General features: G+C 35.6%; 1 protein-coding gene across 1 annotated transcript; it reads right to left on the bottom strand.

The window, feature by feature from the left end:
• Positions 1–466: 466 nt before the first annotated feature.
• Positions 467–14,128, bottom strand: map1lc3b (microtubule-associated protein 1 light chain 3 beta). The gene is made up of 4 exons (XM_042496181.2): positions 13,878–14,128; positions 8,958–9,013; positions 2,324–2,430; positions 467–2,212 (listed from the first exon to the last, which is right to left on the bottom strand). Exons 1-4 carry the CDS (start codon positions 13,915–13,917, stop codon positions 2,035–2,037), a joined length of 381 nt encoding a protein of 126 aa, XP_042352115.1. The 5' UTR covers positions 13,918–14,128; the 3' UTR covers positions 467–2,034.
• Between the last annotated feature and the right edge of the window lie 7,449 nt (positions 14,129–21,577).

Here is a 21,577-nt window from a genome sequence, read left to right as displayed (position 1 = left end):
AGTATAGTAGTATAAGTAAGTATAGTACACTTTCATATATATATATATATATATATATATATATATATATATATATATATATATATATATATATATGCAGTGAGAAAAGACAAAGAACAGTAAATACACATCTTTAAAACAACAAATTCATCTAAATTATGAATTAATGAGAAACCATTTTCAATATATTTGTCCCACATCACATCCATGCTGGGTTTTTTTTATCTGATCATATATACTCATACATACATATTTTACCTGCCCTCTGTTATCAGTTTGATTTCTGCTCTATTTTCAGTCCCTTTTTTTTCAGGATCTATGAATCACCAGTGTAAATGTGTGAGAGCTGATAGCTGAGGGGCTGCCACTGTGGACTACATTTGACATTATGGTGATGCTAGATTACTGAAAATAATATTTATCATAATATTTTCAGTATTCACACAAATCACAGGACCCCCAGGTATTATCTTTTTTTTCTCCTTTTATTGTTTACAAAATACCAACATAAATACATAAGAGGAGGCTGTGTGATATTGCTGTGTGTGGATATGTGTGTGTGTGAAACAAAGGAGCAGGCAGAAAAGACCACGGAAACAAACGCTCCACCCCTCTGTAACAAACACACAGTGGCTTTCACGAGTCAGAAAAACAACAAAAAAAATCACCTTCAGATACTGTAGACAGGGAAGAGTAAAGACATGTTGTACATAGAAATAAAAATCACGTAAAATAAAAAGTGATAAAATACTGCGATATAAAAGCAGCTAAACCTCAGTCTGTTGAGAAGATGGTGAGGAGGAGGAGGAGAAGCACAGCACAGACAGTGTGAGGGACCATCCATCTATAGACAGACAGGATATTCAAAATCTTCTTTTTCGAGTGCAGCCCTTAGTGCACGTTCCCCAAAGTGAAAGTGCTTGTTGAGTTTCAGTGAAGTGAAACTAAACAACAGTGGCAGATCTGGGAAATCTGCCCCGCAGGTCGAAGGCTGGACACAGATGGACAGTCAGACATCATCAACTCTCTTTTTTTGACTTCCCATCAGTCCTTGATCACTTCAATAAATTATTGTTTCAAAGGAGATATAAAAAACAAAAAAACGGCAACCTCCTCCTCTCATCAGCATCTACACAAACACCCTCATCCTCCATTCACACATGCAATCAGACTGTGCTCCTTGTAGTGTGTCCAAATTCAACTTGGTTACACTCTCATTGGAACCCCTTTTTATATTCAAAGCTCAAAAGTCAATATTATCTGTACACCAAGGCATTTTTTCTTTTTTTTTTTTGCAATCTACAATCATCAAGAGCGAAAGCAGTTCCCCAACATATTGTCGTTACAGTGAAGACGCTTTAGGCTACAAGGCAGGAAGGGATCAAAACACCAAAGAAGGACCATTAAGGGAATGTGATGAGACACACAGCAGAGACGCGTCGATTAACAGCTCTACTTCACTTTGCATTTTTCTCCCAGCGAGACTCTAAATCCCCATAAACTGCAATAAAAAAAACTCCATTGAAAACAAATCTCTGCCTCCAAAAACCTTAAATTTAAGGTTGGCTTTTGTTCATTGGCTAATGTATATATCGATAAGTGGAGGGCCACTTTTTATGTCATATCACTACCTGAAATGTATATATACATTAACATAAATACAGCCGAGGAGACACCACAACACTGAAAATAACTGCAGGCGGTACGCTGCCATGACAGTGGACATGATTCACCAGAGAGGACAATATAACGAGGCAGAGACACACTAAAAGACTCTATCAGCCTGAGTCAGATTTCGGGGATTTCTCTACTTAAACTCTGCTGTTCTGGTCGACCCCTGTGGCTTTATGCTACCGGGTGAGCGCGGTGGAACACAAACAGTCCGAATAACAAGATCACGACCTGGCAAATTATCGTACGCTGTGTTTAGATTGAGCAGTTTGTGTTTTACAGTCGAGATTAAAGGTGTGGAGGGGGGGCTAAAAACTACTATCGTCCAATCGCCTGCCAGGTGGAAGAAGGAAGGAAGTGCGCTCACTGGGCGGTCGTGGCGGTGCCAAAGGTCTCCTGGGAGGCATACACCATGTACAGGAAGCCATCCTGGTCCCGCTCCCGTTCATAGACCTCGGAGATGGCGGCCGACACGGACACCATGCTGTGGCCGTTGACCAGCAGGAAGAAAGCTTGATTGGAGTTGAGCTGGAGGCGCCTCCTGGTGGCGAGACCAGGACATGGCAGAGTGAGGAGGAGAGGAGAGGGGAGGACATGGCAGAGTGAGGAGGAGAGGAGGGGAAGAGAGGAGAGGAGAGGAGAGGAGGCGTACCTGATGATCTTGATGAGTTCACTCATGTTGACGTGGTCTGGCACCAGGAACTTGGTCTTGTCCAGGATGGGGAGCTGTTTTTCTCCTTTATACCTCTCAATGATCACCTGCAGGAGACATACACATCATCGATCAATGACTCCTCCGCTTCTATTCTGGGGGAGTTCTGCAGGAGCATTATCTCCTGTGCTGTTTTTAGACCTGATCCTCTGACAGCTGGAACCGCTTCAGGACCAGAGTCACCGATAGTCCAGCAGGGAGATATAACGGGGAGATGAGGTCACACATATCAGATGATATGAATACAAAGAAAAAAAGAACAGCTCTGCTTGTTTGTGAGTCTTAAAGGGATAGTTCGCCCAAAAATGAAAATTCAGTCATTATCTACTCACCCTCATGCTGATGGAAAGTCCAAAAAATGTCTCCATACTGCTCGTCCAAAGAAATCCAGGTATCCCGAAGCCCCGACGTGTCAAGTTGTTTGAAAAACACGTTACTGGCGTCATGTTTTTAGCCTCGTTGTAGCTTGGAGCTACTAGTGCTGGAGCCGCGTTCACATATGCGTGCTCGCATACTTTTGTTCTGTTCGTTTGTTTGTTTTTACCGAACCAACTAGCAGGTTTTCGCCCTAAAAATGTTCGAAGAATGGAACAATTCAATGTTTGAGTCATGTTTCAGTAATGTTGTCAGCCGCAAGTTTTCTTTTAGTTCCCAGAATGTTCTTTTAAGGTTTGGGTAACATCCTCAATAAACGTCATCAAAATGTTACAAATGTTGTTGTGTGTTGTTGTGTTGTTGTTTTTGTTAACATATCATTTTTTAACGTACATCACAGGTACGTTTCGTAAAAAAAAAAGGTGTAATGGTAGGCCTCAATAACATCCTGAAAACATTTTCTGAATATTGCTTTGAAAATGTTCCTCCTTTGTTCTCATGTAACATTGTGGGAATGTTTTACAAAAGCATTCAATGATCTGTCGCCTCTCAACGTCACCACAACATCCTCAGAATGCTGCAGTTAAAACGCTGCGTTTTAGTCAGCATTTGACCTTTAAGGAATATTATTTGAAATGCTAAACATCCTTAAAGGTCTTTGAACATCAGATTAAAATGTTTTCTGTGAAACATTATTGGAACGTGTAGGTAACGTCCCTACTCCCTGCAGGAGACAAATACTTCTCTTGGTTGAAGCATCTACACACTCGAACCATCGTTTTATAAATCGGCGCTTTTGAAAGAAGCTCTAATGGTTGAATAAAAGAAAAAACACCAAAAATGTCGTTTTTAATCTGATGAACGGACTTGGATTACTTCCGATGAGCAGTATGGAGACATTTTGTGGCTTTATTGTGTTTTTTTTTTGTTTATTTGTTTGTGATCAGATCTTTATTTAGTTTTGTGCAGAGAATAACAACAAATAGTATAATAACAAATCATATACACACAGCCGAATTTTATGACACTCTAAAAGGAAATTTGGCTTAGAATGACCTGTGATGTCATAGAATTTTAAATCAAATAATTTATTTATTTAAAAAAGGAAAAAAACACAGAAATAAATATGATGGAAAAAAATCTAATTACAAAAAAAAGATTATATTATGTATTTTTTTAATGTTTGAATTCTGGTCACCATTTGCTTGAATTGTTTGAGAGATGACTGCGTTTTCATTTTTGGGTGAACTATTCCTTTAAGTCCATTTTCCCTGAACCAAGACTAATTTGCTTGCGCTACAAACATTTGATCTTTTATTCAGTGAGACATTTAATCAAGTTAAGATGTTTTTTTTTATAATCAAACCCTTTAAAAACAGCACAGTCAGTACACAGAGCACTTCGTCACTGACGGTGTAAAACCTGCATCAGCTATAAGACTCAAACTGTAATCCACAGCAGCCGGCTGCCACACAGCATCCTCTGTCTGAGTCTGAGTTTATACAATTCAAAAGCACTCTCAATTACTTATCTGAGCCGTCTAATGTCCTAGCCAATAGTCCACGTGTTTACGCTACCTTTGATAGGACATTATGCACACTATAATAACCTTTTGTTTAAAGTACATTATCGGGCAGCCGTTTGATGTGGATAAAATATTACAACATGGTAGTTATACAAAGTACACCATGAGTTTATTTTCTGGAAATTAATTAGAGAACTTGTTAATAGATGAAACTGATGGCAATCAGCACTGAGCAATATTGACAAACTCACAATATTTGAACCCCTTGAACTGCAAAGAAATTTTTGCTTATTGTAATGTTATTTCTTGGAGTACATTCAGATCCTTTATATCCCTAAAATCTGTACAACCAAAGCTAAAAGTTATGCAACTCAATAATCCATTATACTTGATAAAAGTATTGAAATTGTGTCATTATAAATAAAATACAAAAATCTGACATTTTTTCCTGATATACCAGATATTAAATAATAAAAAAAAAATGCTGATCCAAAATATTTTTAAATGTAGAAATAAAACGAAAATATAATAATAATGATAATAATAATAATAATAATAATAATAATAATAATATAAAATAATGTTGACACTCCATTAGTCAGTTGAACTATATATATTTTATAGTTTTTGGGATTCGCTCATTTTTTTTAGCAGAGTGAAAGGGCATAGTGACAGATTCATCATTCATTCCTCTAAGCGCCACCTGGCACGACCATGGCGTGATGACATCATTACGAGGGATGGATATAGTATTCAGAAGTTGCCAGACTGCATAAAACAGCATTAAAATAGTGCTTGTTTATCAAACAATAACCGACTGAGGTCCTCACTGAGCTGCTAATGTCCAAAAATCCCCGAAACATCCAGAAATCTGAGAAATATACTGAAACGTCCTACAATCCTATAAACATGTTCTGGGCTGCTGCGACTGGCCCCTGGCCTCCTGTCATTTCGTAAAAGTGGCCCCCAAACAAAGCAAGATGAGCATCCCTGCCTTACACATCATGTTTGTAACTCAAGCTTTGTATTATAAATTAGTAATCCCCTACACTGAATCTGTAACCTTTAAAGTAACTTTTAATTTCTGGATGTTAAAATAATAATGATGAAATTGAGATAAAAGAGCTGATCTGAACTCTGAGCATGGACTGAGAAAAGCGCTGACCCCCGTTTGTCGTGACAGCAGGTACATTGTTCAGTGAGGCTGCTCTGAGAGCTATAATCAGGCCTCCACTCCCCCACAGGCTCCACTGTGGCCGTCTGGATGGAGTTGCATTACAGTGACACAGCGCATCTGCCTCTGGTGTCAACACTTACCATGACATGGCAGTTTATAACCCCAGGAGTGTACTCAGGAAACACACACTGGGCTGCTTTTAAGCTGAGAAGAGGCCTTACATGGGGCAGCAGATGGAAGACTGCGGTGATACTCTATCTCAAAATTGATAAGACAAGCAGGTGAAACAAGAGGTGTGTGTTTGTTTACACGTGGTTGCTAGGAGTCACAGGACACCTGACTCAGTCACACTTTATCACAAGAAAAAACTGCCGTCGTCACTGTGAGCGGAAAAAAAAGCCTAATCACAAATACATTTAGGATAAAGGCCAGCAAGGCAACAATAAAACCACCAAATAGAGGACAACAAACAAAAAGCAGAAATGTGTCCAATGCAGACGAATGACATTTAAATTGATTTCACAGACATATCAGAGCAACCAGGAAATATGTGGTAACATTTTCCGCTGCAGTTTTGTTCTGACTGGTGTCTTCCTGTGTGCTGTTGTGCACATCACGCTCAGAAGTTTCCAGTGTTGGACAAAGTACACGACTCTACCACTTGAGTCAAAGTAAAGATGCTGCTAATCAAATATTATTCTGATATGAGTAAAAGTTGCTGAGTTATTATCATTATTACTTGAGTTAAACTACTAGGGTGCTTTAAAAAATACTTAAGTATTTAAATTTCTTTCTTTAAAATAATATTAACACATTGCTGTATATTGTCACAATACAATTACAGAACCATGTAATGGTTGTTTTAATGAAAACAACCACTGAGTGCACTGACTTGCTTGTAGAATCTGCACAATGAAAAGCTTGTTGAAATGCCCAGAGAATCACAAAAGCACCGCCAACGCCGTTTTCATTTTGGTAAATAAATAAACAAGCCAAACACTTTGAAACCTGGATCGACAAATATATTTATTATAATTTAGATGTGATTTATTTTTAGCACTTTTTTCATGTCGTTTACTTTGTGTTATTTTACTTATATTTTACTTTATTGTATTTACTTATTATTTTATTTGTATTTATTTTGCTAATTTTGGGTAATTTTTCTTATAACTTTTTACTGACTTCTTACTAATTTTGGGGTCATTTTTGCTAATTTGCTCATTGCCCTCTTTCTATGTTTTTGAGAGATGTCGAGCCAATCTGCTCAGATTTCACAGGGTTAACATGCTAGCAACACATCTGTAGATTTATAACTATTAAACAGCAACTCAGCTAGACAGAAAAATCTTACAAAAAAATGTTTTAAATTAAAAAACAAAAACACCTTTCTTTAATGACCTCTCCTCTCTAAGTGTCTCTACCAACGAGCTGCCCGATCTGAGTAACGCACGCACGAGGTAAAGGTGCGGGAACACAACTTTGACGAACAAATCACATGCAGAACTGCACAATCACAGTTTAAAAAAAACAAAAAAAAACATGCGCTGACTTCAACGCAAATGTAACTAGTAACAATAGCCTTCATAGAAATGAAGTGGATTCAAAAGTACAATATTTGTCTTTCAAATGTTGTGGAGTCAAAGTCAAGTAAAGTACAGATACAAAAAAACAGTACTTAAGTAGAGTGCAGTAAAATTCTCTGCCCTTAAAATGTTTTGAGTAGTGAGTAGTACTTCAGTGCTCAGTCAATCACTGAAAGAGCTTTCGGGGAATATAAAGCGTTTTAAGGGTTTGAAAGAGTGATATGGATTAAAAAATGGGTTTCTTTTTAGAAATCTGCAGCTGAGGGATTATTTTATGAGGGAAAACCCAAAACCTTTAAACAGACAGAACAAAAGCTAGATCGGTGAAGATTTTGGGGTTCCTTGGCTGCATTGTGCTGTGATGTTGTATATTGCTGTTTTAAAGCTATGCATGGTTGTATTTGTGTATGATGTATGGTTTGCATGAGTATAAAGGTGTGTGTGTGTGTACTTACATATGTAGTTTTGACAGTATTTTCTGTTTTATTAGTTAAATTTTACATATAGATATAGTTCTGCTTCTTTTATTGTAAATTCTGCATTTATTTAGTTGTTAACTGTGAGCTCGAATGTCAGTAAACTCAAACTCAAAGACATACAGTGGCACAAGATTCACAGTAATTATACCAGAATCCAAGAAACTGTAATACTCTCTCAACTGTGAACACCAAGACGAAATGATAGAGGGAAGTGAACGTTGAAATTTCAAAAGAAGACTAAATAAATATGTGAAAGTCACTACACACCGCTACAAATTCAAAAACATGGAGGAGGTTTGAAAAATTTAACGCGCTACTTCATTACACCTCAAATAAAGAGTAAACAAACTGCTTTACAACAATCATGTTGTAAAAATATGAGAGAGGCAAAAAACACACACACTCTCTAGGAATATCACAAGTGACCAACGATGTCAGCACTGATTTTAGGCTTATTGTACCTAATTTTAATATGACTGTACTCACACCGTACCGTCATCATCTGCTATTTGTATTTTATCCGCTCATACGCTCAAACTGTTCCATACATTCATAACTTGTTTAACTATATTTAATGCCTTTTTATCTTAATGTTGTTTGTCTTAACCATTATACACTTTCAAATCTTCATATTTTAAAAAAAAATTCTATTCATATTTTTTAATTTATTTTAGGATACCGTTTAAAATCAGGCAAAGGACTACTGATGAAAACTAGCTCCCCAGCTAACTCGGGTACATCTACATTTGTTTAAATGTGGATAAATGTACGTTGTGCCTGTCTTAAATGAAGAAATTACAAATGATGAAAAACACCCAATTCTGGGAAGTTGTGAATGTTGCAATCAACGAATTTCTGGGATATGGAATACCCAAGGAACGCAAATTATGATGATATTAAAGTAAGTTTCTGTAGTTTTACTTTGTGGTATCATTTCCTTTTTAAATAGCTTTTTTTTTCTTCGTCTTTTGTCCTCACTTATGTTATTTATGGGTTTTTTAGTTATTGTTTTTATTACTATTGTTTTTTAATTTATTTATCTATGTACAGCACTTTGGTCAGTTCTGTTGTTTTTAAATTGGGCTTTATAAATAAATATGGATTGGATGATATTATGAATAATGAATGAAAATTTTATAACGATATAAAATGATGATATATTATAAATTAGGATTATGATGGATATTTGACCGAGATATTATTGATCATAAGCAAGAAGACAACAACAAGGAACTGGTGCAAAACTGAACCCGATGAAATGCCTTTTTTTTATTGTTCGGTTTTTCACTTTCTTTTGCTTCTTTTTATTTTGTTTTTCTTTCTGTCTCTGGGGATTGTGGCAAGAAAGTCTAAGTTAATATGAATGATACTCGTGGTTGTATGCACAAACTAAAACTCTGCAAACTTTAAAGTTAAAAAAAGCATCTGAACTCACTGGTATCTTGTTGGGGTGCTGCTCTCGGATCAGTCTGACATCTTCTACTCTCTGCTCTGTGAGGCAGAAAAACAGACGCAGGTTAATGGAAACGTACAACCAGACAAAGAGATTAGCAGGTCAGGAGAATCAGCTGATAAAACACAAATGAGGTCAAAGGCTTAGCAGACACACATACAAACAAGAAGACTTTTTAAAAAAAAGCACACACAGGCAGGTTTTACCACAACTTCCCTGCTAACTCCACCCCTGCAGACAGTATTGAACCCCCCCCCCCCTGTAAATAAATGTGTCTGACGATCACGTGAGGAGCAGTTTGTTATTATGATCTCTGGTTCGACAGCTTTGTGGAGGTGTTACGAATCATATCTTTGTCCAGAGATCTTAACCAAACAATGTTTCAGCTGCAAGTGCTGTATCACTATTTTTTATCAGATCTACTTTAATGCATAAAAAAATCATAATGTGATTGTCGAAGCTTAATGGAAACATCTGGGAAAATGTATTGAACAGACTGCTTAGTGGACTATGGCGCTGCAGTGAAAACATAATGAGCTTTTCTAAAATCCTCTCACGGTGAAACCACATTGTTCCACAGTGATTAGCAGATTATTATACAGAAATTATGATTCACATTTTCTACTCAATTACTCTAATGTGTGTCCACAAAAGTGTGTATAATTTGCATCCATTGCATATAAACAGGCATGTCGAGCACATGCTGCGGCCGTATATGGGAAATGATACTAGGAAGTGTCACTTACATTATGGAAATTTGGTTTATTTATATCGCGGGTGTTCATAGAAACCCTGATACAATGACAGCAGTTACACGCGCGTGAAAAATCTGTTCATGAGGTTTATCCCGGTTATGATCATATTTGGGGAAACGATGTTGAGCCCATAAGGAATTCACATCCCTTTTTTTTCAGATTACTCCAGCTAGAATATTTGGGTTTCTAATAAACCGGATATGTTTTTTACATGCTCAAACACACAAACTGCATACTCCAAAAACATTTTCATAAACGGGTTATTCATGTCCATGTGAACACACACAATGTTAGCGTATATATTCACTAATGCCCTCAGTAATTTATATCATTTTAAAGTGTAGCTGGGTGTTTTCTTAAGTTAACTCAATTCAAAGAAATTGACGAGTTTAAGTCAGGACTTGAAAAAAAGACTTGAAACTCGACCTAAACTCTAACACCACTTACTCTAAACTTTCCTTGCCCTTGTGCCTTTTGACTTGAAAAAGAAAGATGAAATATTATTTTATTCAAAATTGGTGAAACAAATGAATTTATTTCCCATAAATTCCTGAATCATTTAGCTTTAATGATACTCATTCCACTTTGTCTGAACCAGTCCAATCGTTCACATACAAAACCTACTAGAGGGTCAACAAAAAAAACTAAATTGCAGTATGTGAAGTGTGGGGATCGCAACTTCCAGATGGAGACACGATTTTTGACAAACTAAAAATTTTAAAAAGCTTTCACAACTTTTGTTGATTTAATATGAATCACCAGAGAGCCACAAATACGATATTATCACTATAATACAATATTATTAAGATTTTTAACGTTTTGCGATATGCTGAAATGAATTTATCACTATTTTTAAAACTGTACATTATGTTGCTGAAGGAAAACCTGGTCAACATCTGTTTAATAATATTTTTTTATATTTGTAATTATTTTTTTTTTTACTATTTTATTGTTCTTTTGCTGCTTATCTTGTACCTCATAGCTGCTGTAACAATGCAAATTTCACACTGTTGGACTAATACAGGATTATCTTATCTTAAAAGCAGTTGATTTTACTTTTTATTAGGCTACCAAACATTTAATTTGTACTGTATAAATACGTTTTAATGTTAAAATAATCTATGCTTGGCATCCAAGTAACGATACAACAGAACACAAAATATTGCTATCAGTTTATCACCACTAAGTATCACTCTGTTGTTATTGGCATTAGAAATGATAACAAACACATTCTGAATATTACAAAAAAACTCAAAGTTTAAGACTTGGGACTCGACCTGGGACGTGCATGTCTTGACTTGGGACTTGAATCTGGACTTTCTTGTGACTCCCCCTGATTATTAACAATCTCAGCTAAAGATGGACTTTTTAACACTGACTTCCCTCCACGGTGACGGCCTAAAAGATCAGGTGAGTGCCACAGATGCTGATTGGATGGATCAAGTCATTGATGACCTGTGGCAGAGCAGGCCCCTCCTATCTGAGGTTTAACCCATTTTAAGTGATTTGTAACTGGGCCAAAATAAACGGCCACAGATAACACCTCGGGCTTACTGCACTTTGTACTTTCAGCATCAACAGCAACAGTCTGATGGTCAAAATGGGATCGGTCAACAGGTTCGAACTGGTGGGGAAAACCTCTCAAAATGTGATCACCTCTGTCAGTTTTTCGGCTTTGAAATACCTTTGGTAGAAAAGGCAAAAATGAAACTAGACATTGCTTTACTTGAGCAGCCAAGCAATCAAAGGAAGCACTCAGGGTGCTGGCGGCCGTCACAGTCAGTTGATGCTTTGAGTTCCTGCAGTCTTGTGACAACAACACTAAAAAATGCTCTCTAAGTAGACAGCTCGTAGGCCCACAAATCTAACTTAATCAACAGACAAATGTTTATCTCCCTCCGAGGATGCCATTTTCATGCTAAACTTGAGGAAATGTAGGACACTGTTCCACATCAGCATGAGCTCACCGCCCGAGAACAGGGAAGCTCTGTATGTGTCTCTCTTGACCTGACCAAGCGACAAACAGCCTTTGACTCATCGCTTTTCGATCGAATAAAAGAGGAATAAACAAAACAAAATAGGAAGCAGGTGGTCTAAAAGCCCGTGGGGTTTTTCAAGCACTGTCATAAAATGCGAATTAGTCAGCACGGCTTAGCACAACTAGAAGATTCCCTGTGGATTCCCGAGTCATCTTATGACCGATTATACAAATATGTAACTCGAACTGTTTGATGCTCAGAGTGAAGTGTGTCATGACAATGTAATGAACACTGTGAAGCAATAAAAGTGTAATTACTCAAACAAGTAGGCCCCAAAAAATACAGTGTCACGGGGATAAATTAAAAACTCTATAAATAAACTGTAAACAACCATATATAGCTTACACACACCTCTTCCTAAACTGGATCGGGCTACACTATACATACATGTAAACAGTGGTGGAGGAAGGATTCAGTTCTTTTACTTAAGTAAAATTACTGATACCACACTATGAAAATACTCTGTTAAAAGTTGTGCATAGAATATGTTACTTAAGTAAAAGTAAGGAAGTATAATAAGGAAAATGTTAAGTATGGAAAGTAAAAGTACCCAATTCAGAAAAAAATAGTATAAAATCAAAACTAATTAAAAAAAAATTTTTTTTTTTTGAAAAAGCACACAAAACTCAAAAATCAACCTATCATTTCAGCTGTACTTCTATGAAACTACTGGGTGGTAATTTACAGCAAATCATCATACTTTACACACTACTTTCATGTTTTATATGCAAAAATGTTGATATGTAAAGTAAGCGGTAACTCGAGTTGTCACATAGATGCAGTGAAGTAAAACGTACAACATGTACCTCTGAAATGTAGCAGAGTACAAATATAATCTGGTATTAAAAGAATAGACTCGAGTAAAGTAAAAATACCTGAAATGTGTACTTAGTACAGTACTTGAGTAAATGTATCCTACTTAGTTACATCCAACCACTGTATTTAGATCTATGTATCTATACATATATATACATATATATAAAGTCATGTGGCCATAACCAACAATAACCTGTGCAGGCCATTAAGTCTGTCGCGGTTTTACCATTAAAAGAGAAAATGCATTGAATTTCAAGCATCACGTTCTCAAAAATAGTCCAACGCACGTGACACGGTGTTTCTTTTTGCTGCCTCACGTGCTCTGGTTGTGCAAATTTGGACCAATAACGTGACGTTTAACAGGAAGTCGGTTACTTTTAGTCACACTGGGAATTATGTTTCCAGCGCTGGAGTCAACAGTTCCCATCTTTGTTCGGTCAGGACATGTAACACTAAAGAAAAAAACAACTAAAGGCCAGTTTATCAGCTTGTTATTTTTGCAGTTTAATGGGATTATACTGTTACTTAAGCTACTTACATATTTTTTACAAATATTTTCTTATGTTCCTTGTTACTAAAAATAGCACAAAGTATAATAAGTTGGATAAAGGATGATACAGTGTATTTGTAAGCGCACTGCAGGCCTTGTGTTTAGCTCTGTGCGCTGATGACTAAAACGAAAATCAACATCGAGGCTGCGGCCTGCTCATCAAACAGAAACAAAAGCTAAACTCGGCACTTTTAGGTACCATTTCTATCTATTCTCTTGTTGTCTTAAACTCTTCTCCTCTTCTCCACAAACTGCCCCATCCCCCAATCCTGCAGCTCTGTTTTTCTCTGCCCTGCGTTTCGACACCACTTTGTTTTTCTCCCACAGCTCTGATGCAAATAAACACTCACACAGAGGGGGAGGCAGGCCTGCAGCAAACAGCCCAAATATCGTCTATATTTAAGCCTATATTTACAAGACTGCGAGCAATTATTGAGCCTATTATTACAACATCGGTGTCTTTTTGTGTAGAGAAGTTGACCACGGATTGTTATTTTTTCTAATTAGCCGAAAACAAAAGTCTAGTGTCTCTCTTTTGATTTAAATTGTACTGAACTAGCTTAACAAAATGAACGCTAATACCCTGATAACTACCTGGCCTGTTTACATTAACGATATAATTCACTCTCGTGCAATTTATTGACAATTTCGGCTAACAGCTACAAACACATAGCATTACTTAAAATACAAAATTAAAGGATTTGTGTGTAAAAATGTTAAAAGAAGCTGCTGAAACACCTACCGAAGGTCCTTCTTTGTTTGAAGGTTTTTTCTGAAGGCATATTGCGTCAAAGTCAACCAGTTGGCAGTGGACGAAAACGGAGGTAGCGACTGTTATCAGAGCGAAAATATAAAAGCTAAAAACGGTGTATAAAACTGCCCGTGGTTTCTGTGCCGGTAGCTTGTTGGTAAAATACAAAATACAGGAGCACTAGACTGGAAACGGTTTGATGTCGCTGCTTCCTTCCTCTGACTGTTATCAGGACGAGCTCGAGCAAGCAAAACAAACCTGTCAGCTGACCTCTGACGTCACGCGCCTCCCTCTCTGTCTCTGTCTGTCTCTGTCTGTCTCTCTCTCTCTGTCTTTCTGTCCCTGTCAGTCACTTAGTCAGCCCTTTGGCATCTGAGCAAACTGGCTTGATTTCTCTAAAAAAAAAAAAAAAAAAAACACGTAAAGAGGGCAACGAGCAATTTAAAAACAAATGGCCCAAAAAATTAGCAAGAAATTAGTAAAAAAAAACAAAACAAAAAAAACAGGAAAATTACATTAAAGTATAAAAACACAAATAAGAAAAGTAAAAAAAAAAATAAATGACATAGAGAACATGCTGTAATAATAATTATTTTCCTTTTGTAACATGATCTTAAATCTATTTTTAAACACAAGAAAATTATATGAAAATAAGAAATCACAAAACAGAAAAGTAAAAAAAAGAAAAAAGAAAAAGACCCTATCATAATAATAATAATAATAATGATAATAACAATAATAATACTGTTTTCTTTTTGTAACATAACCTTAAATCTGTTTTTAAACACAAGAAAATGGTATGAAAATAAGAAATTACAAAACAGAAAAGTAAATAAAAAGAAAAAGAAAAAACCTTATAATAATAGTAATAATAATAACAATAATAATACCATTTTCTTTTTGTAACATAATCTTAAATCTATTTTTAAATACAAGAAAATTACATGAAAATAAGAAATCACAAAAAAAGAAAAGTTAAAAAAAGAAGAAAATTACTTCTTTTTTCCTTTTTTGTAACACAATCTTAAACAGAATAATAAATATAGCTTTCTGGACATTTTTAAATTTTTTAAAAATCATTATAATTACATCTATCTAATAATCCCCCCAGCTAATTTTCATATACATTTCTTGTCACCTTTTTACTAATTTTTTGCAGTTTTTGCTACATTTCTTGCCAAGTCAGTTTTCTCAAGTGTCAGAGGTTTAGATCCTTGTGAAAGGTGTCTAAGCACAGCATAACAAAACTGATGTCAATCCAGACGTTAAAGGGTTAACGTTAGATGAACAAATCTGAGCATTAAATTAAAATAGAAGACAATACAATACAATAGATCTTTATTGTCTTTATTGTGGAAATTATTAAAAGAAAAGTGAATTTAAAAAAATTAATGAAAAAATAATAAAAAATAAATGAATCAACTAATTAATTTAAAATAATTAATTAGTCATTGACCTACCAGACACAGAAGACAGCATAATAAAAAGCACAAACGCAGTTAGTAAAACAAACATACAGACAAGATTAAAAACACTTCACACATTAAATCAGATCATATTCACAGCCCGTCTGTGCTTTAAAACTCAGCAGTCACTTTGTTTGGTTAAGAAAATAGATGGCACGAAGCACTTCTTAAAAACTTTTTTAGTTTCCAGAGGGAATCTATAGCGCCACCCGCAGCTCAGAAGCCCAAACTGAGAGAAAATGGGAGCTATCTGCCAAGATACTCCTTGCTCTGAGGGCTTTTGTGGTTTACCACTGACACAATCTCAGAGAGTTTACTCCTACATGCACAGTTTCAGTGACCGTACCAGGCAGGAAGGTGAAAAGTTAAAAATTCTCAGCCATAGTTTTGTGCACAAATTGAGTAACTGAGTTTCCTTTGAAGATAGAGCCGCGGTAACATCTCTTGAAAATATACTCTGTATTTCCAGAAAACTTCACCTGGGAGTCAAGAATTATACTGAGATATTTAAAGTTTTCCACCATTTAGCCCACACTAAGACTCTTGGAGCACAGTCAAGCATGAAATTGTAGGAGTTTAATGTTTCTCTTAACAGAAAAAGGACAAATATTGCATTCATTCTGCATTCACTCCATTTTTAAAGAGCCTATGTGAGAAAATTGTTATTATTGCATTTGAATATTTAAATTTTTTTTAGAATATTCTTGAAAATAGATAAAGAACAATTAATAGAAAATAAATACATTCAGTTTCAGTTACAGTCAAAAGAAATTAAAACACGTTGTTTTCCAATATAAAAGGTATTTATCTTAATGGTTTTATTAACCTGCATCATTTATCATCTCTCCAAAGCATCTTTCATCCTTTGTGCTTACTCCAAACACCCACCTAAAATCAGATGACTCATGATATCGTTTGCATCTTCTTAAGCTAGACGACTTATCCTGCTTAAATGGAAGTACATTTTTCCTCTAACCTTTAAGATGTGGATTAAAGACCTTATAAGCCATCTGACTTTGGAGGAAGTTTGCTATTCTACAAGAGGATGTGCTTAGAAATCTGTCATAACCCTAGGCTATAGTATGGCGAAAAATGTCAAAATATGACATGTCTCAAAAACTGCCAAAAACTGCTGAAAACTGCATAAAATAGTGTTCCGAGACACGCCATGGCACAGAGTGTTGAAAAGAAATGGACACCACTGATACGGCTGTCTTGTGACACTGAATAAAGTTAATCCTTATTAGTAATTTTTCTACTAATTTTCTAACAATGATAACAATGATTTATCAATTCTATGTTACTGTTTTTTTTTATCTGTTGAACATTTTAAAATTTAATTTATTTCATGTCTATCTATCTATCTGTCTGTCTGTCTATCTCTGTAATAATATAATATTCTAAAAAATATATAATAATCATTCATATATATATATATATATATATATATATATATATATATATATATATATATATATATATATATATATATATAAATTTTTTTCTAAAAGTATGTAATTTTATTTGTTATATTTTTTACCTATCTCTATAATAATAATATAATACAAAAATATTAAAATAAAAATAATAATCATATATCCATATATAACTTTGCTGAAAGTATGGTTTTTTGTTTTTAATTACCAGTAGCTTATATTCCCTACATTTAGTGGAATAAAACTTTCAGTATTTTCATGTGAGACGTGATGGACTAGAATAAGCATAAAATGAATACTCAAATTAAAGTACCTTTAAACTGTCAACAAATCCAGTACTTGGGGTAAATAGCCTACGTATACTTCATTACTTTGTATTTGTACTCACACAGGGTTGATGGTAGTTGTAGTTCAAAGAAAGTAGGTCAAGACAAGATGTAGCTCTATGTTTTGTCCAGCAGGTGGAGAACTCTGATCACCTGTTGCTGCTCCTCTGTGCTGTCAAACAGCTGCTGATCTCAGGCAGCCTGGTGCTCCTTTACCTAACCACTCTAACCCTAACGACTCTAACCCTAACCACTCTAACCCTAACTGCTGACGGTCTTAATGCTCTCACTTCAGTTTGAGACTCAACTGCAGTTTACTTTAATAAGAACATTTCTTTTACAAGAGCAACATGCTGACAGAGGCATATGTTGGTTGTCCAAAAGCAAAGTGATAATATGATCATGCCCTTTATAGATATGAGCACACACACACACACACACACACACACACACACACACACACACACACACGTATAAGACGTCTTTGCTTCACTCTCTTATTCACTGAACACAAGACAATAATAATGTTTTCCGTGCATCACTGACACTTGTTTCTATATCCAGTCACAGTCACAGCGTGATTGTTAATTCACAAAGGGCATCTCAGTGCATTATATTTTTGGGTCAACCACGCTGCGAAGCCTTCCCTGCGGATTTCCACCTGAAACCCCCCAACTGGTGCTCAGTCAGGTGTGTGTGTGTGTGTGTGTGTGTGTCAAAGGGTTGCATGGAGATTTGTGTTCGTGTGTGTGCACGTTCTGGCATCCAACTGGGTGTGTCTATAACAGATATGAAGTCAGTTCGAAATAATCAGCAGCTAATACACACACACACGGACACACTGTATCATCTGCCACAGTTAAGCTGTGTATTTGTCTCAGCATGGTGCAGGTCGTGTGTGTGTGTGTCTGTGTGTGTGTGTGTGTGTGTGTATAGGTACATATAAGAAGCATCCTGGTCTCTCTTTTCATGTCAAAGACAGCTGTAGATGCTGATAAGGGGCTGTAGGGTATCGGAAAGTGTGTGCATTCTGTGTCTGAGCACACACACACACACCTACACACACACACCTATGAGTCAGGGGAGATCCCTACCCTTCAATCAAATATTTGCCGTCAATATTTAGACCCTCTCCTTCCCTCCTCGGTGGGCTCCCGGCTGCACCCTTCACTCATTAGGTGGTGGTGTTGTGATTTGACAGCTCTCAGCAGGAGGCTCCACAGGTGCAGAACTGGTCTCAATCAGCTGTACAGGTCGGCTGAACCGCTAATCCGTGTGAAATGAAATGTTGACACTGTTATAGTGTTAGATGTAAGGGGGAGTAACAATACTAGTGTGGTCGATAACAATAACAGGTGAGGGATATGAAAGGGGCAAAGGTGGAAGTTTGATCTTGTGTGTGTGTGTGTGTGTGGACTATATCACACGTGTGTATTTTGTGAAATAGCTCACACCATGTATGCATCATGTATATAAGAAAAGCACACTCATTTTGGACACATAATCTCTTCCACTAAGCCTTACTGATTTACTGATTTGTCGAAGTAAAGGGAATGAAGAAACATCGATGAAGCATAAAGCAGTTCGTGTAAGAGAGTGAAAATAATTGAATAAAAAACTTGAGAATATGGAATGATATTTCAGGAATAAAATTTGAGAATATGGAGCAAAACTTGACATTATGGAGTGAAATTTACTGTAATTTAATCGTTATTTACGACACGTCTGTCCGTCCTGGAAGAGGGATCCCTCCTCAGTCGCTCTTCCTGAGGTTTCTTCCATTTTTACCCCCGTTACAGGGTTTTTTTGGGGGAGTTTTTCCATAGATGGTGTGAGAGTCTAAAGGCAGATTTATGCTGTTGTATGCTTTAAAGCCCTCTGAGGCAAACTGTGTTTTGTCATAATAGGCTTTATGAATAAAATCGAATTTAACTGATTTGAAATCTGATGTCATCCGGCACAATCTTGTGTTTTCGAGGAAGAGCAAGCAGCAGATCCACGTTCCCTGACCTTGAGAAAGGAATAAAACTATGGAAAATGGAACAAAACTTGTCAATATGGAATGAAATCGGACGTTATCAGGCGCCATGTTGCGTTTTCAAGGGAGAGTAAGAGCAAGACGCAGCATCCACGCTCTCTGACCTGTCGTCATGGACACCAGGTAACGATAGTGTTTGCACATGGACAGCAGGGATTCGTCCCAACAATTATTTTGGGAGTACAGAATTGTCCGTACCAATATTTGGGCAAACCTGTTCACATAATCCTCATTCTAACAGTTCTGTGCACGAAAACATGGAACAAATCGCGTCTTGTATTGATTCAGTGAGGAGCAGTGCACTTAATTTTTTTTAAATAAAGGATGATCCCGTACTTTAGTTTTTTTGACAGGAATGTCTCTGTGCACAGGTTCCTACATGTCAAAACATTCATAACGAAAGTGTCGATTTCTGACTGTGATTAAATACAAGCTAACATATAATAGAATATATTAGCATAGAGGCTTTATAGTCTGCATTGTATATTTTGAGCTACGTTAAATGAACTTCTGAGGTGTCTATTTACTTTCAGTATAACTAAAAGTGTAAATAACTACAGAGGGAGTTCAGCGCCGAAACAGACTGGAGTTTCTGTCCGACTGGGACATAGAGGAGTAAAAGACAAAGACAACAAAGAAAGACTTCAGAGTAATAAAACTGCGGCTCTTCAGTCGTCACTGGAAATTCTGGCTGCTTTTATATGTCAGGGGATAATGAAATCCCCCCCGGTAAATCTTTTCTGACCTTTTTGCAGCCACTACCTCGTATCCATATGATTATCTGCTCTGCCCGCACCGTCTCGTCTTTTTTTTTTTGCCCCCCTCACTGCTCTCTAGTGAAGCTCTTAAATCCATCAAAGTTGAGAGAAGGTGTGAATTTAAATTTATTTTTAAAACATCACAGTCCCTGATGGAGAGAAAACTTTTTGGAAACATTTTTTGCTCTAACTCAGGACAGGACGGGTATTTCAGAGAGGAGTTTTTGTTTGGTACAACTTCATCACTGGTTTATTTCTGGTGATTTATGTTTCAGCTATGGAAACCTAAAAGAGCCTGCACATGTAAAAATATTAAACATGTTAGTACTTTTTTGTCATTTTCCACGTTAGACAGGAACTGCAGGAAGGAAATGAGATGGGGAGTGGGCCTCTTATATTTCAGCTTTAAAAGTAAAATATAAGTCCACAGCATAATCAATATTAGAAAAAAACACACTCCCCTAACATCTCAAAATGATAAAAAAAAAAAAAAGTAATGAATTAGTACAACTTGTTTAATCATGCACCAACATTTAAATATCTGTATAAAACACTAGTCGCCAATGGACACATTAGATGTGAAAATGGGAATTGGCAAACTTAAAAACAATTAATTAATTTTAAATAAATATTACTGTCACTCTATTTCTTAAGAGCTACTATAAAATAATCTCTTAGCTCTCCAGCAATGTATCAATAAGCCTACTTTTAGCAAACTATTTGAACTGTTATCTATGACTTTTAGCAAACTACTTGAACCATTATCTTTTACCTTTAACAAACTTTAAAATCAATTTTGGCTAAATATTTTTATCCAATATTTTTTAAGCAAACTATTTTAACTGTTATCATTACATTTAGGTAACTATTTGAACAACATTTTTTAAAAAACTTTTTAAAAACTTTTATCCATTACTTGCAAACTATCTGAAACATTATCAATTACTTTAGCAACAATTTTTAACTGTTAGTTAACCATTTGAACTATAATCCATTAACTTTATCAAACCTTTTGAACTGTTTTTTTTTTAAATTTATGTTTAATTTTTTAAACTGTTAATTAACCTACTTTTAACAACTACGGGACTTATTCGTAACTTTTAGCAAACTTTAATTTTACTATTAACCATTAGCATACTTTTAGAAAACTATTTGAGCCATTATTTAATAGTTTTATCGAACTGTTAGATAACTATTTTTCATTACTTTAAGCAAACTATTTGATCCGTTATCAGCGCTTTTTATCAGACTTTTTCAAAACTGTTGTTCATTACTTTTAACAAACTTTTTAAACTGTTATCCATTATTTTAAGCTAAATATTTGAAATACTATCCATTAGTGTTATCAAACTCTTTATTTTACTGTTATCAATGACTTTTAGCAAACTATTTGAACCATTATTACTTTTATCATTTTTTTTAACTGTTGTCTAACTATTATAACTATTATCTATTTATTTTAGCAAACTTTTTAAACTGTTACCTTTAGCAAACTATTTTAAATATTCACAATTTCTTTTAGCATTTAACTGTTATCATTATTATTATTATTTTAGCTATTTGTATTATTATCCATTACTTTTATCAAACTCTTTAAACTATCTCCTACTTTTAGCAAACGATTTGTATGTATTTCTTTTAGCATTTTTTAAATCTTAATTATTACT

This window comes from Plectropomus leopardus, chromosome 7 (genome assembly GCF_026936395.1).
Source record: "Plectropomus leopardus strain MGB_pleo_1.0 chromosome 7, ASM2693639v1, whole genome shotgun sequence".
Lineage (NCBI taxonomy): Eukaryota > Metazoa > Chordata > Actinopteri > Perciformes > Serranidae > Plectropomus > Plectropomus leopardus.
The sequence above is the reverse complement of the archived record's forward strand: the minus strand, read 5'-3'. Positions and strand labels throughout refer to the sequence as shown.

Coding starts and splice junctions, on each gene's coding strand:
- map1lc3b (XM_042496181.2), bottom strand. CDS start 13,917: ATGCCTTCAGAAAAAACCTTCAAACAAAGAAGGACCTTCG. Junction 2,431..8,957: donor AGCACCCCAACAAGATACCA/GTGAGTTCAGAT, acceptor TGTCTCCTGCAG/GTGATCATTGAGAGGTATAA. Junction 2,213..2,323: donor GAACTCATCAAGATCATCAG/GTACGCCTCCTC, acceptor TCTCGCCACCAG/GAGGCGCCTCCAGCTCAACT.